The sequence below is a fragment of the Grammomys surdaster genome, unplaced genomic scaffold, assembly GCF_004785775.1.
Source record: "Grammomys surdaster isolate TR1022 unplaced genomic scaffold, NIH_TR_1.0 170, whole genome shotgun sequence".
Taxonomy (NCBI): Eukaryota; Metazoa; Chordata; class Mammalia; order Rodentia; family Muridae; genus Grammomys; species Grammomys surdaster.
In genome coordinates this window covers 22,406,743-22,422,865 of record NW_021604618.1, presented here as the reverse complement: position 1 = coordinate 22,422,865, position 16,123 = coordinate 22,406,743, and the positions used below count along the sequence as shown (strand labels likewise).

Sequence of the window (16,123 nt, the reverse complement as noted above, 5' to 3'; positions counted from 1 at the left end):
CTTTGCTCTTCAGCTGGATCCCACCAGGATCCACCAAGAAGAAGTATACTATAACCCCCACCACCACCTCTGCAGCTTCCAAGCCAACCCTGCCTCTTTCTATCCCAGATGTGTGATGGGTCCAGAGGCCAGAGCATGCCCTGTTTTTCCTGGACCCTAAGCAAGTCTAAAGCCCATAAGATGTTTGGCCCAGGATGGTGTTGGTCCCACATGAATGCAGGTGGACTTCAAGCTATGAAAGTGTAGCTAAGACCTATGTGGCCTGAGAATCCCATGTGGCACAGCATCCTCCTCCACTGGAGCTAACTCAGGCCTTTGTCCTCTGAAATCCCTCTCCAGAGGGATCAGAGTCAGAGACAAAATGCTAGGAAGTACCACACACAGGTTTTACGGGAGGAAAGTCCAGACCCAAAGTTCTGCCCCAGAACTCTTTTGTTTTCTGAACATGAGGAAAATGCCTCTGGTCAAGTTCAGTCCCCTGCTCCAGTTCCTCTGAGGCAGCAGGAAGGGATTCGGGCAGGATGCTTGCAGTTCTACCCTGCCGCTCTAGGTAACCAGGTTTCTGCAGTGAGGAGGCAGCAGAAGCTAAGGTCTTCTCACACCCTCCCAGGAATCGCTGATCCCGGCCCTGGAGGGCACTGAAGATTTGGAGAACGTACAGAGGCTGTCATGGAGACAGAAAATGGTGCAGCAGGAGATGGACCTCATCCAGACCCAGGTGGAGGTATGTGGTTGGGGGACCCAGACCCTGGGTACATCCTTAGGGGAGCTCTGATAGATTCCTAAGAGTCACATGCTAAAACACCCACTGGCTTTCAGCCCGAGCCCCTGCTGCCTAGCCTCTAACCTTTCTCCCTACAGTCTCTTGGAGGTAGGGTAGGCCAGCTCTGCGAGGAAAGTCCCGAAGTTGCACACAGCCTCAGACATAAGCAACAGGAAATGATGGACAGCTGGTGGAAGGTCTGGAGCAAGACCCAAAAGTGGTATGAGCCTGTGGGCCTTCGTCCCATGCGGACTGCTCTCTCCTGTTCTTGGTCCAACCACTTCCCTTTGGCCCCTGCTTTCTTCTGAGTTCCTGTATCATTTACCAATGAACTCCCATCCCATGGACCTTCTGTGGTGAGGGGATTAAAGGGCACTGGGCATGAGGGAAAGGGGACTCCATGAGCCTAGAGCTTACTAATGAGTCCTGTGAGCAGGAAGGAGTTGCTGGATGTGGGCCATGAAGTTGAAAAGCTCCAGACTCGGCTACAGGATCTGCAGGACTGGGCCCAGGAACTACAGGCTGAGATGGCCATACAGGCCATCCCCTGCAGCCCTGTGAGAATCCTGTACATGTTGGAAGAGAACCAGGCATACAAGGTGAGCAGCAGTCCTGAGGTGAGAGGCCTTTCAAATGTCACCCCTCGCTAACCCACCCCTTCCTCTGACCCCTACTAGGACCTTTCTTTGACTCCTGACCAATTTTGTCCTTTTCCATCCTCCCCTTGTTTTCCAACCTCCTCCTTCCTGCTGGTCCTCTGGTGGTCCTGGTAGGCCTTAGCCTACAGGGAACTGATCTCAGGCCTATTACAGGTTGAGCTGGACATCCGAACAGACAGCCTTGACCTGGTCCGAAGCATGGGGCAGCGGCTGCTTGCATCTGGATACCCACTGGCCTCTGGGATTCGCCAGCCCCTGGCCACTGTAGAGCAGGAGTTGAGTAGCTTGCAGGAATCATGGCAGAGGCGGCAGCAGCAGCTACAGCAGGCCTTGGAGCAGCAGGTGGGCCGCAGGCCAGCTTCTAGCCTACCCCGCTATTGGGACCTAAGATGTACCCAGAGCTCTGGTCAAAGCCAAAGCTGAAAAGGCCGAGTATTCCCACCAGTCTGCCTGCTCCTGTACCGTGGAGCCAGGTCCAGGTTCTCCGAACCTGAACCACCAGAAAGGTCACAGACATACCTAAGTAGTTCTTGGGCCTCTGCTGAGCTTCTCCTATCCTTTTTCACCAGCTGTTTCTGAGCTCTGTGGAAAAGGCGGAATGCTGGCTTGACAGTGAAGATGCCGCCCTGGCTAGTGAGGGAGTGGCGGTAGGTGTCCAAGAGGGGTGGGAAGGACAGAGGAGACCAGTCAAGCTAGCCAGGTCATCAAGCTCTCTGGGTCAAGGTCTTTCCCACTGCTGAGCAGTTACCAGCAGTCCTAAGTACTTCTTGCTCCACTGGATAGCGTCTCTCCCTCTTTCTTGTCACTCTGTCTTCATTCCAACATCACCCAACCCCAGTAACAGACACTTGTAACTCACAGGGACCTGGGAGAATAATGAGTAAGACAGTCTTACTCAGAGCATGACAGTGAGAGGGCAGTGCTCAGCCTGCCCTGGGAATGGATACTAGACACCAGCCAAGTATCTCCCTGTCCTAAAGCCATAGGCTGCCTTGTGGTGTCTAAATAATGCCTATTGGAGAACATCCACTTTGAAGAAAGGGTTTGTTAGGCTGGCTCTAGAGAACAACATAGTTCAGGGTGGAGTGGTGACAACCCTATAGTTATCATGGGTTCCCACTTCCACCAGGACCCCTTGGTCACTGTGGAGACTCTTCTGTCAAAGCACAAGAGGCGTGAGCAGGGCCTGAAGGCACAGGCTGAAAAGATCAGTGCACTGGAGGCCACAGCCCACAGCCTGCACCAGGGTGGATACTCTGCGGCCCATAGCATCCTGGACAGATGCCAGGCCCTACTCCTGAGGTACCCATGGCTCTGGGATGGTGGGAACTGTGTGTGAGCTAATGTGGGCATCCATTACCCAAGGTCATCCTTTCCAGATTTTTAACTTCACGGCCCTGCTCCATGCCTTTTCCAAAGCCTAGGGTCACATGCTGGGAGTGTCCTTACTCCTGAGCCCACAGTGCAAGCCTGTTGTCCATCAGACAACATATGACAGCCACTTCCTTCTCCCTTGCGGCTTTATCCTCCAAGAAGCTCACACTAGGAAACTGAGAGGAAGTGATTTAATGACAGGAAGGGACAGGAGCAGTGCTAGGTGTCAGCCCTTCAAGACCACAACCCTGAGTCTCTGCTACCTAATGGCTGGGCCTGAAGCAAATCTCACTCTCCTAGTTAAGTCTTAAGTCTGCCTCTGAGGCCTGTAGTATCTTACCATGGTGCCTGCTCCTCCTGAATAGGCTGAAGATCTCTTATGCAACTGAAGTTCAACCAGAGACCTGAATAGCGTGCCCATTTTATGACACTAGCCTTGCCTTCTCCCTCATAACAACTCCTCTGGCTCAGCTGGCCTAGCTCCCCCAGCATGTAGACTAAGGCAGATACAGCTAAAAGCCATGACCAGCCTGGCTGTGGCTACCTTCCCGCTTCTGCAGCTCCTCATGATGATGCTCTAGCAGGGGCCAGTATATCTCCTCTCATTTGCTTGTTGTTTGTTTATATCTTGTGAGTATGAGTACTTTGCCTGCATGTGTGTCTGTACACCATGTACTTGCCTGTTATCTATAGAGGCCATACCTATAGTTACAAATGATTTCGAACTGCCATATGCGTGCTGGGAATAGAACCCAGGTCCTCTGACTCTACCAAGCCACCTCTCAGGCCCCAGTGCTCTTCATTACTTCAGGTGGACTTCCCTGGGTGCTCATGGAGGTCTGAATAGACAAACAGCAAGTTAATCTGCCAGCTCTGTTACCTTATGTGGGGCTGGTGGGCCCAGTCAGCCCCAGAGTGATGTCATTGATCTTTCCCTCATACAGGTTTGTGTTCAGTGGAGCCTCTGGTTCCCCTAGCCCCATGCCCTTTGGTGTAGGTGCTAACATCAGTGAGGGAAACCACTGATGAGGAACTGTTCACGGGCTGTGGGATGGAGGTATTAGAACTTTATTCAGTGCGCATGTGCTAATGTTTTTACTACATTGGTTCATAGGTACATACCTGGAATATATAAACTAACACCTAATATAGTTTGTATATATCAAATATTTTGTGTTAAATATTAAAATGTAGTGTGTGTGTGTGACTCCTGCTCACACCAGTGCATAATCAAAAACATGACTCAAGCCAGGCATGCTTGCACACATGTGAAATCTGAGCACTTGTTGCGGGAGCAACGAGAGATTTGAGACCAGCTTGGTCTACATAGAAAGTTTGAAGTCTGGCTGAGCTACATAGTGAGACCCTGTCTTAAAAAGAAATGGGGGTGGGATTGTCATGACAGCAAAGCAAGTGGGGGCGTTTGTCACGTAAGCTGCAGTGCTGGATCAGTGGCAGAAGGAGAAAGCTAGTTCCTGAAAGTTGTCCTCTGACCTCCACATGCACTCCATGGCACACACACACATGCAGGCACACACACTCACACACATGTGTACACACACACTAATGTTAAATAAAATAAAAATGTAAAAATAGCATAAAATCAAAACCATTCTAGTGGCTCAGGTCTGTAATCCCAGCTACTTGGGAGACTGAGGCAGGAAGATCACCATGCTTGCTTGGGCTATGGGGTAAATTTAAGGTCAGCATGGGCAAGTCAGCGAGACCCTGCCTCACAAGTTTTGTTTTTTTTTTTTTGGGGGGGGGAGGGCGGGCGAGACAGGGTTTCTCTGTGTAGCCCTGGCCAAACTAGAACTCACTCTGTAGACCAGGCTGGCCTTGAACTCAGAAATCCGCCTGCCTCTGCCTCCCAAGTGCTGGGATTAAAGGCGTGTGCCACTACTGCCTGGCAGCCTCACAAGTTTTAAAAAGCAAAACAAGGACTTGGGGTGCAGCTCAGTATTAGAATACCAGTATGTGTGACGTCATAGGTTCAATTACCAACATATTTTTAAAAGGTGCTTGGATGCTCTATTAGTCTGGACTATTATATCAAAGTGCTGCAGGCTGGATGAGGTAAACAACAAAAATTATTTTCTCACAGTTCTAGAGTCATGAAGTTGGAGATCAAGGTGTTAGAAGGGTATCTCTGGATTATAGGCTTCTCCCATGTCCTTGCTTGATCATCCCTTTGGGTGTGTCCCTACCTTAACCTCCTTGTACAATAATGGCTGTTCTCTCAGATTTGGGCTGACCTATCTCCAAACACACTTACATTCTGAGAGAGTGGGTTACGCCATGAACGTAAGTGACACGATATGGAAAGGAAGCATATGAGTCTTTGTTTCAAAGGAAACCTCAGATACAAGTCACTGTGATACAGCTCAGGAAAGGTTGTACTACACATGCACACATACAGGAGAGGGAGGGAGGGGGAGAAACTCTCCTGTTCTGGTGGTCTGTGGGGTGAACCTGGGGGTCCATGAGACTCTTCTTGCAGGACAGAGGCACTCACAGAGCAAGCGAGGGCCTGGGGATGCCAGCTGGAGGAGCTGCAGAAGCTTCGGAAATTTTTGCAGGATTCCAATGAGGTTCCCTTTGCTTGGGCTGAGAGGGTTGTGGGGGTACACCTTCCTCAGGGGCTCTCCAGAGGTTAGAGAAGGCAAAGCTTGGTTCTTCCCTTGTGTCAGGTAGCTACATGGCTGAGGGAGAAGAACCTGGGGGCCCTGGATGAGGGTCAGCAAGACCCAACCACGATGCAAGCACAGCTGCAGAAGCAGCAGAATTTCCAGGCTGAGCTGGATGCCAGTGTTCACCAGCAGCAGGAGCTCCAGATGGTGAGGTTCCAGGGCTCTTGGGGGCCATAGCCCAGCCCCCAACATCCCTGCAGCTGGCTTTGAATCAAAGTATTGACAACAGTGTCTGTCTCATGCTTTCTGTGCAGACACTGTGCTAGGTAACCCTTGAAAATTTTTTTTTAAAGATTTATTTATTTATTTATTTATTTATTATATGTAAGCACTGTAGCTGTCTTCAGACACCCATATGAGGGCATCAGATCTCATTGTAGATGGTTGTGAGCCACCATGTGGTTGCTGGGATTTGAACTCATGACCTCTTGAAGAGCAGTCAGTGCTCTTAACCGCTGAGCCATCTCTCCAGCCCACCCTTGAAAATTTTTATGGAAAATATATTGAAACATGTATTGAAACATCTGGAGCACAAGATGTCAAAACAGTATCTTTTTTTTTCTTTTTCTCCCCTCCACCACCCCCTCCCCCCTCCTTTTTTTAACATTTCTTTTCTGCCTGGAAAGGAATCCTGACCCCAGGCTGATTATTCCTGCTATCAGATGTTTTGTTAAGTAGTTCATGCTAGGTTACCTCGTTTAAGCAATAATCATTGCTGCTCCATTGCATGACAGACAAACAGATTAAGGAACTGGTGAGGCTTGGTGTTAGGTCGCATGCCCATAATGTCAGCACTGGTGGCCGTGGTATTTGACCCTGGGAAGAGAGAAGGAATGGAAATCTGTCCCATGTCACAGTCAGCTTGCAGAGGCTGCAGCTGTGGGGTTGGTCATTGACACCATGGTATCGGCATCCTCAGTCCAGAATGTTTGTGTGATGTAGGAGGGACAGAAGCTGCTACACGGGGGCCACCCAGCCTCAGAGACCATTCAGGGGCAACTGGAAGAATTAGGAGGCCTCTGGACTGAGCTGCAGATCAACTGCCAGAGGAAGATGGCCAGACTACAGGGGGCCCTCAAGGTGAGGTGATAGTCTGTGAAGCAACTCCCTGGACAGGACTCTAGGACACAGCACCCTCACTCTCTTATGCTCACCTATGTTCTGTCCTAGGTCCTGCATCTGCAGAGGGTGCTGAAGGAACTAGAGAACTGGCTGGAGCCTGTGGAAGCAGAGATTAGAGTCTCTGTCAGAAGCCAGGACCTGCCTAGAGTGGGCGAGCTCCTAGGGTCCCAGGAGGAGCTAGAAGCAGCTGTGGATAGGCAGGCCAGGCAGGTGCAGGAGTTGCAGGGCCAGGCCCAAGCCTGCTTTCAGGAAGGTCACTGCCTCGCCAAAGATGTGGAAGAGCAAGCCCAGCAGCTGCTTCACAGGTAGATTGCCCAGGTCCCTGGTTTGATACCTTGTCTTCCTTTCCCTGCTTCCTTGGAAGAAAACTAGTTTCAACACTGCCCCCCTCTGGTTCCCTTTCAGATTTCAGGGCCTTCGGGAGTCCCTACAAGAGCACAGGGCATCCCTGGAAGCCCAAAGGCTCCTCTTACAGTTCTTCAGGGATGCTGATGAGGAAATGGCCTGGGTTCAGGAGAAGCTGCCCTCTGCCACAGCCCAGGACTATGGTCAGAGCCTGGGCACTGTGCGCCACCTGCAGGAGAAGCACCAGGTGCTCGCCCATGCTGGGAGACTGGGGAAGGGGCAGCCTCAGAGGGGTTGGAGGCTCATGGTCCAAGGACCACTGTGGACCACCACAACCTCTGCTTTGAGGAACACCTATTTTCTTTGGAAATCCTGGGATGGAAATTCCTTGTAAGTCTGTAGGGTCCAATGACTCACCAGGGTGTGGGTTCCTCAGTTTTCTAGTACATCCCTGGCTCTTCCTCCTTTGCAGAATTTAGAGAATGAGATCAGTAGCCACAAGGCTCTGAGCCAGGCAGTGACAGGTACAGGGCACAAGCTTGTACAGGCGGGACACTTTGCCGCTGAAGAAGTGGCCGCCCGGGTGCAGCAGCTGGAGGTGGCTCTAAACCACCTAGAGACAGAGGCAGCGCGAAGGAAGAGGATGCTACAGCAGGCCCTGGAGATCCAGCAGGCTTTGGTGGAGGTGAGGGGATGCTGTCAAATGGAGGCTGTCAGAACTGGCCTGAGGACACTGGGAGTGTATGGGACTGAGAGATGCCTCCCAGGGCGGGCAGAGCTATGACCCCCAGCCTCCAGCACCTTACTGTCGCTGTTTCTTCCAAACCGGGGTTTCCAGCTAGAACTTTATGTCAGAATCACCTGGAACCTTCCCCTTGCAATTACATCTGAGCTACCTCACAAACTAAATACATACCAAGAAACGTAAGCACCTAGGAGACTGAGCTATAGTAAGACCCTATCTCAAAGAAGCAAAGAAAAACACCTCAAAAGCAACTAGAAGCCAGGGATGTGGCTTGTGTTTGTGATTCAGTACACAGAAAGCAGACACAGGAGGATAACCACTTCAAGTTCCAGGCCAACCAAGGCCTATAAAGTGAGACCCTGTCTCACAACAAGATAAAAAGTAATAAGAAATGAAAAGAAACAAAGTAAAGATTGTTGGCTAAAATTTGCTTTTTTTGTTTGTTTGTTTTTGCTTTTCGAGACAGGGTTTCTCTGTATAGCCTTGGCTGTCCTGGAACTCATTCTGTAGACCAGGCTGGCCTCAGACTCAGAAATCCACCTGCCTCTGCCTCCCAAGTGCTGGATTAAAGGCATGTGCCACCACTGCCAGGCAAAATTTGCTTTTATTATATTAAATAGCAACACTATCTCTGAGGAGCAAAAATAGATCATCTTTAATTTACATGAAGAAAAAGGAAAGAATCACCTGGAAACCTTAAAAATGCTGGCATTCATGGTCTTTCCAGTACAGTGAGAATCTTCTGGAAGGTGCTAGGAAGGACCCATGAGGGCTCTCCAGGCAATTTCCCCCCATGCAACTGACTGAGGACACCTCCCGAAATCCTATCCCATATACCGTAACTCCCACTCTGAATTCTGAGGATCCCACTCTCAAGTCCTGGGCCTAAGAAACTAATTCCTGCTGTTACACTACCTAGCTCCTGGAAGCGGGATCCTGGTTAGCTGAACAGGGCCATATTCTGGACAGTGAGGACCTGGGTCAGGATGCTGAGGCCACACAGGCTCTTCTGCGGCGTCTGGAGGCCACCACACGAGACTTGGAGGGGTTCAGCAGACACATTGAGCAGTTACAGCAAACAGTGGTCCTTCTGGAGAGTGGGCAGAACCCAGGCAGGTAGGCCAGAGCCACATACTCCCTGGATAGAAGCAGAGATGAGGGTGCCCTTGTCAGAGGTGGAGGAGGCTGGTCCAGTCTGGAGAAGGAGGGATGCAGCCTATGGAAGGATAGGGAAGCCTATCCTTCCTTCCTGTCATAGTCCTAGGGTGCTGGCCCAGCTGCAGGCTGTGAGAGAGGCCCATGCACAGCTGCTGCAGAGAGCAGAGAACAGGGGGCAAGCACTGCATGAGCAGCTGCACCTATACCAGCTGGAGCAAGAGGCCTTGCTCCTGGATGCCTGGCTGACCACCAAGCTGGCCGTCGCTGAGTCCCAGGACTATGGACAGGATCTAGAAGGCATCAAGGTGGGTTAGTCCTCAGTAGACCCAGAGAACGGGGAAGAGGCTTCCTTAGGAAAGGAGAACATGTTTGAGAATGGGAGATCCTGAGGGGTGAACAAGGATTCTGGAGGGGTGTCACTGGAAGAGTCTGTAGTTCTAGAACTCTAGGGTTAAGTGATGTTGGGGCCACTGGTACTGCCAGACTCTTAATGAGCTTCCAAGGCTGCCAGCAGAAGCTCTGGAATCCCTGGCCTTACCCCTCCTAGGTGCTGGAAGACATGTTTGGTGCTTTCAGCAGAGAAGTTCAGAGCCTGGGCCAGGCCAAGATGCAGACCCTGAGGGAGCTGATGGCTTCCCTAGAAAGAGGAGCACCCAGGTTCTACCCTCAGATTCAAGCTCAGAAGTGTCGCGTCCAGACCACTTGGGAGAGGCTGAACAAGGCAATCAAAGTCCGTACAGAGGTAGGCCATGTCTCAGGGGGTATGGGGCCGTGGAACACAGTTCAGCTCCAAGTGAGCCCCTCCCCACCCCCATTCTTTCTCAGAACCTGGCAGCAGCCCGTGATCTCCGGAGCTTTGAGCAGGCTGCCTCAGAGCTCCAGGGGTGGGTGCAGGAGAAGACTACCCTGCTGGAGGAAAAATTCCGAGATCACAGCCTGTTGCCTGCACAGCCCCAACTGCAGCAGGAGCAGCAGGAGCAGCAGCATAGGTGCCTGCAGGTAAAGGCCTTGCCCAAAGCTGCTTACCTCGGGCCCACTCCTTCAGGCATACAGCAAAAGACCTGTGTGCCTCGGTCCCTCATCAGAGATGACGGGCAATGGCCTCACCTGGGACCTGCCCCTGAGCCACTTCTCCAGGGTATTGGACCACTCCCCTCTGATCTAAGGGACTTGGAACAGGTTTTAAGCAGAACAGAGGGGTCTCAACAGGCCAGGGGCTTCTGAATGGGGAGCATGTCAGTGCAAATTGTTCTGGTTGCAGAGAGAACTGCAGGCTATTGAAAAAGAGGTGTCAAGAGTACAGATGGAGGCCCATCGGCTTGGCCAGCACTACCCTGTGGCTCAGGGGAGCCTTGGTGAGTGGCTCACCAAGGTGCAGGGGGCCTGGGCCAACCTGGAGGCTAAAGTCCAGGAATGGAGCCAGAAGCTGCTGCAGACTACCCAGGGCCACACCTTTCTTTGGAGCTGCCGAGAATTGCTGTAAGTAGGGTCCATACTGTTAGCTCAGCTCTGTCCTGTCCTGATGTTTGGGGAGTAGCGCTTCCTGCCCTTGTTCCCCAGGCTGCCTCACCAGCTCTGCTAGGAGCTTTCTTTCCTTGCCTAGCAGAGCGTGGGCTCAGGAGAAGCAGGAGCTGCTTTCCTCGGAGAAGCAGGCTGGGGATGTGGTGGGGGCCAAGCAGTTCCTTGAACAGCATGAGGAGCTGAAGCAAGAAATCCAGGAATGCTGCCTTCAAGCCCAGAACACGCGGCAGGAAGGGCAGCAGCTGCTGGACAATGGCCACTTCATGTCCCTGGAGGTGTGAGCCCAGCATGGGATGGGATGGGCCTCGCTGCTGAGGCCTAGCAGCCCTAGGGAGAATGAGGAAGGCTGAGAAAGCAACCGTCCTTGTAGGCCTGGCTCGCCTGCTAGCCTTGGCAGGTAGGAGCTCTGCCCAGGCTTTCAAGGCTCCCTTCCTGCAGGTGGCAGAGTGTATGCAGGAGCTGGAAAGACATCTGCAGGAGCTTCAGGTAGCCTGGGCCCTGCGTGGACAACGCTTGGAGCAGAGCCGGAGCCTGCAACAGTTGTGGCAGAAGCTGGAGCTGGCTGAGACCTGGCTGGCCTCCAGGGAGTGCCTGCTGCTGGACCCCAGCTGTGGGGTAAGGGGAGGCAGAGCCTGCTGTTCTCTGTTCACTGGCCCTAGGGCTAAGCCTGGAGGGTAAGGAGACACAGCACCCCAGAACGGAACCACAAGCTGACTCATTTCTCTCAGCACTCAGTGTTGGAAGTGGAACGGCTGCTCTACAGACACGAGGGCCTGGAAAAACTACTGGCAGCCCATGAGGAGAAGTTCATCCAGCTTCAGACGATGACAGAGGTCAAGGGCTGGAGGAGGGGAGGCTGGGTATACTAAGAAGAGGCATGAGGGCTGTTGGGTGGGACAGCTGGTCAATCTACATGTTAGGGCTTGTTAGAGCAGCAAGGCCTTGTGGAGTCTTCCTCAGGGCTTCTCCTTTAGGAAAACTGCCAGCCCCTGCCATCCAGGGCTTCCGTGGAAGACTAAGGATGACTTCCAAGCTGAAGCATAATCAAAGTAGGGGGCAGCACTCTTGGAGTGGCAGAGAACAGGGTGGGGGACCACTCATGTTTGAACACTGGGGGTTGGTTGCACATCTGGCTGAGATAAAGCAACTGTAGTCTGTGTACCCACTGGATACCACTATCTCCCTGGAGCATGTAGTTAGGTCACAGGGGCACTGGTGTCCAGGGTCTATACTCTGGAGCAGGCACAGGGGCCAGGAGTGCTGGGGGCCACTGGGAATGAGGACTGGGCGTCTCCCTTCTTGACTGTGCTGGGCCTGACATCTGGACCCACCCCCACCCCCATCTTGTATTTTCAGGAGGCAAAGGGTGCTCATATTGTGGAGGTGTCTGTGGAACTTGACCAGCAGCCTCCCACAGAAGGGAGGCAGGTGTGTGCTAGCTCTGACTGCAGGCAATCCCATATCAGCAGCCATCTGGGCCAGGCACTGTGGATCCCCTTAGACTCCTGCTTAACCTCCTGGGTGGTCTCAGGGAAGGCTATAGTTTCTATCCACAGAAGAGGAAAGGGAAAGAGACAGGGCTTACCGCTACCCTCTTGGATGCCCTGTCTGAGCCCACCCTTGTTCCCTCTTCCCTGTGAAAACTGTGGGCAGTACTTTTCCTGGAAGGGTCTGAGGCCTGACCTGGGGCCTTTTTCCTGTCTTCCCCACAGCCCAGTACCAGCTTCTGGACCAGCAGCCATGGGATCTTGGCAAGGGGAACCTTGAGCCTGTTCTCAGATAGGAGGAAAGCAGAAGTACCAAGTGGCACTGGGGTAAGAGACCTCTGGCAATTAGAAGCATCTCAAGGGAAAAAAGATAGCTCCCACAGGGAAAAGCTGGGGCACCCTGTGATCCTTGCACCTCATCTCTCCCCAGGCTTCCATGTCTCCCCTTGTACCCGAGGAAACGGAATGTGAGAGGCTGGAGGACAGAAAGCAGACTTTCTTCCCAAGGTGAGGCTTGTAGGCCTGGCCTGACAGCAAGCTTTCCCTGGGCTGCCCGCAGAGGTGCTAAGTGGGACACGGGAAGCTGCCGAGGGTCAGCTTAGAAGGTAGGCTGATGAATAAGTGAAGACACAGACGACAGAGGCTTATCAATTTACTTCCCCCCCCCCCGCCCCTCTTCTAATATCTCAACTCCTGTAACCAGCTTGAAGAAGTTAATCAAGAGTCGGCACCCCTATCCCCTGGGCTTAGGGACCGAGGTGGTTAATATTGGGCTGTCTTTCTAGGGAAAAGTAGTGGTTTTGTTGGAACAGGGAGGAATAGCTAGGATTTATTGCATAGCCATAACCTATTGGTAGAAATCTGTATGGTTGTTATTAAGCTGAAGTTATAATTTCTTAAATGGTACAAAATTTACTTTGATTTCAAATTTAAGGTTTTCATTGGTACGAGTTTCTTATTGATATAGAAGTAAGATTAGTATTGTTATAGGCATTGTGCCTATATAACACATTTAGGAATACAAGGCTTAGACCCAGTCCTTCTTTAACCTTTTTTAAACTGATTTGAGATGGTTAGCCTATGAGTTAAGGGCCTATAGCAAATTCATGGCTCTGAGTTTATTGTTAGGGTGTTTTCTATATTTTATTTAGAAATAGCTGAGAGGAGTTAACAGACAACAGTCCAGATTGCCTTACATGAATAGTTGGTTTTCAAAACGTCAGAAATCCACAGAATTGACTTTTTAAGTATTAAGGTTCATTTTGATTAGAGATCTGTCTGCTCCTGACAGCTTCCTGTCTTGGATTCTAAGAATAAATTGAGCATCTTTGGAGTTACTCCAGTTGTGGTGAGACAGACACTAGGCAAGAATTGCCTCTTTTCATCTACAGACAAATTACTGTCCTGTTAAGGACACACTTGCGGAATAGTCGACTGATTGTATCTGCCAAGACAGAGTAATCAGCCCTTAATAATTCTGCATCACTAGGTGTGTCAGATGATCCTGGGCCAGAAGGCTGAAGATCAGATGCTCCAACGTTTTGTAGTATAGGGACTGTCCAGGTGTTCAGCTGTCTCTATAAATTGACTAAGTTTTAGAAGCTATGCTTTGTGCTTCCCATAATTTCAGTTAATTCAGTCATTCTGGATCTCTGACAGGGTTGAAGATTTATAGTCTCATAGCCAATCCCAGCTATTTACTTTGAGAGAAAAGACTTGAGAAGATGTTTTTCAGCTGACTTTCATTCTAAAGCCAAGAAAAAAAGCCAGGTTCAGAACTAAGTCTTTTAGTTAGGAGAGATGACAGAGGTTCTGGTTAGTCAACAAAATGATGGACTGGGTATTAGGTCTATTTTGTACCTAACTGATACAAAATGGTACAGTTGTGCTCTAATTGTATTTTGAGAGAAAAGTTTTTTCTTAAAAGGGTGATATGTAGGAGGAGCTAAGGTGGGAGGAGTAAGGAGAGGAAGAGGAGGAGTAAGGAGAGGAGGAGGAGAAGGAGAGGAGGAGCTAGGAGACAATAGAGAGGGGGCCTGCACGGGGGGGTGGGTGGGGGGGGTGGAACATGGAGGCAGATGTTCGTATGTCTCTGCCAGTCAAAGGTAGTTGGTATATCTAGGTTGGGTATTGGGTTATACTTCTGATTGTATGGGCATCTTGTTATTGAGCATTACCAAACTTATAAAGTCTTTGATTAACATTTTAAAAAAAGTTACTAATAAAAAAATAAATTTAAAAAAACAAACAAAACCAAAAAAGGTAGGCTGAGCAGAACTGAGGTCTGTTTGCAGGACAGTGGGAAAAGCAGGCCACAGTCTGTCAGCCAGCCTTGGGTAGCACGGCAGGTAAGCTGTAGGGGAAGGAAGGAGAGGTGCTTGGGCCCCAGGTTCCCAGTGTTACTTATGGAGCTAGGAGTGCTCACAGCCAGTATCTACTGTCTAGAAAGTGGGACTTGCTGTTTTTTCTCAAAGAACTTAAAACTCTGAGCAGCTAAAAAAAAAAACCTCAGTCAGACATAGATAATTAGGTAAAGATTCTCTTGTCCTGTCCCCTTTGGAGTCTGTACTGACCCCTACCTCCATCCCTACCCCTTCCAGCCAGGGACTGTGTGAGTTCCGTTCCCTTCTGGACTCATAGGTTGTGTTAACTCCAAATGCTAGGTCTTGATTGGTCTAGACTGTGGCCAAGCCCAGGCCCATTAGCAGGAAGAATGTACAGAACATACCCTTTGCCATTTGTGCCTTCCTCATGCATCTGCTGCGTTCTTTGTGGAGTGGTGGGAATACCAGGTGTTCTTCCCCATCCCTGGGTCCTATCTCCCTACCTCACTGTCATCACCTCCCCTTGTTCCCACCTTTTTTTTTTTTTTTCAGAATCCCAAAGGGACCCTGAATTTCCCCACCTCCCTGCATTGGAGTCTCGGTGGGGAGCTAGGAGTCTGCTTGGGAGTGCTGGGTGCTGAGCCACACTGCAGCACCAGAGTAGAAAGGCAGACAAGGGCTGACTCAGCATGCCCCTTAGTCCCTGGGACAGGGACACAGCTTCTAGGAAGGAGCTGTCTTAGGCTCATGAACCTCATCCTCTGATTCCCTGCTGAGAGCAAGGATGTTGTGCTCAAGTGGGATACTGGTAGAGTGGTTTTCTCTTAATCCTGAGATGCCAGGACTCAAGGCCCGCTCTGCTGAGTGGACTGGTGAGGTCCCACATGGGAGACCCTTACTCCCACCCCTCACACCTGGACTCTGAGGTGACAGCAGGACTCAGGTACAGGCTCCCTTTCCCCAGACTCCAGGGACATGCTATCTCAGGGGCTCACTCCACCTTTTCTCTCATCTCCCCACCTTCTACACCTGGGGAGCCCTTGCTGGTTACAGGTCCTAACCTCCAAAAGCTCCACATACTGTTAACTGCTCTGGCCATCCCCCAGTCAAGAGTCTCTCTGGGCATCCACTCCACACACCACTGGATGCTCCCCTGGATCGTCTGCCCCAAGTCCTCACTCTCAAACTTCTCCTTGTGCGCTCAGACATCTGAGACAGCGCCTCTACTCTCTAGCTCCATCCTGCCTTGACTCTGTCTCTGATTCCAGGGGGACACAGGGTCAAGGTGTCAGCATATCCAAGCCAATGGCAAGAAGTACAAAGGCTAAGGGATTAGGCAGACCGAACACAGGCTCTTCTTTGGCATCTTCAGTCTTTTGTGGATCCTGGCTTCATGCTCAGCCATCTCAGCTATGCCTTTCCTATCTCCAAGCCAAGGGGCTTCAAGGCCCTCTAAGAATTGGGGCACTTAGGGCACACAGAAGAGGATGTGAACACCACCCCCTCACACACACACAAGGGTCCCCAGGTCCAGTGTGACTGTCATGTATGTCTAGACTGATGCACAGCTGTGTGCCTGAAGGCTCTCCTGCTGTACCAGGTGACAGAGGTCTCTGGCATAGACACCCTCTCTTTTGCAAGCCTCCTGAGCTTTCAGCTTGATTCTGATGTATAAATGAAGGAACAGGAGTTGTACTAGACACATCAGTCTACGGTGGTCCTGGGAGTAAACTGAGGGCATGTACTTTACCACTGAGATTTAGCTTACGATTTATTTTTTATACATGTGAGCACACTGTTGCTATCTTCAGACACACCAGAAGAGGGCATCAGATCCCATTACAGATGGTTGTGAGCCACCATGTGGTTGCTGGGAATTGAACTCAGGACCTCTGGAAGAGCAGTCAGTGCTCTTAACCACTGAGCCACCTCTCC

The 16,123-nt window shown here is 51.0% G+C and overlaps 1 protein-coding gene across 1 annotated transcript in view; it reads left to right on the top strand.

The window, feature by feature from the left end:
* Sptbn5 (spectrin beta, non-erythrocytic 5) overlaps positions 1–12,270 on the top strand; it is a 40,254-nt gene extending 27,984 nt beyond the window's left edge. Inside the window, exons 44-66 of the mRNA XM_028766843.1 lie at positions 611–724; positions 862–980; positions 1,197–1,362; positions 1,576–1,764; positions 1,992–2,069; positions 2,552–2,724; positions 5,297–5,387; positions 5,487–5,633; positions 6,429–6,566; positions 6,657–6,913; positions 7,014–7,200; positions 7,426–7,638; positions 8,618–8,814; positions 8,957–9,161; positions 9,404–9,598; positions 9,682–9,855; positions 10,118–10,335; positions 10,463–10,652; positions 10,816–10,992; positions 11,106–11,210; positions 11,734–11,805; positions 12,090–12,128; positions 12,214–12,270. Of these exons, the coding sequence (XP_028622676.1) occupies positions 611–724; positions 862–980; positions 1,197–1,362; positions 1,576–1,764; positions 1,992–2,069; positions 2,552–2,724; positions 5,297–5,387; positions 5,487–5,633; positions 6,429–6,566; positions 6,657–6,913; positions 7,014–7,200; positions 7,426–7,638; positions 8,618–8,814; positions 8,957–9,161; positions 9,404–9,598; positions 9,682–9,855; positions 10,118–10,335; positions 10,463–10,652; positions 10,816–10,992; positions 11,106–11,210; positions 11,734–11,805; positions 12,090–12,128; positions 12,214–12,270 (3,501 nt within the window). The remainder of the gene's footprint in view (positions 1–610; positions 725–861; positions 981–1,196; positions 1,363–1,575; positions 1,765–1,991; positions 2,070–2,551; positions 2,725–5,296; positions 5,388–5,486; positions 5,634–6,428; positions 6,567–6,656; positions 6,914–7,013; positions 7,201–7,425; positions 7,639–8,617; positions 8,815–8,956; positions 9,162–9,403; positions 9,599–9,681; positions 9,856–10,117; positions 10,336–10,462; positions 10,653–10,815; positions 10,993–11,105; positions 11,211–11,733; positions 11,806–12,089; positions 12,129–12,213) is intronic.
* Positions 12,271–16,123: the final 3,853 nt, after the last annotated feature.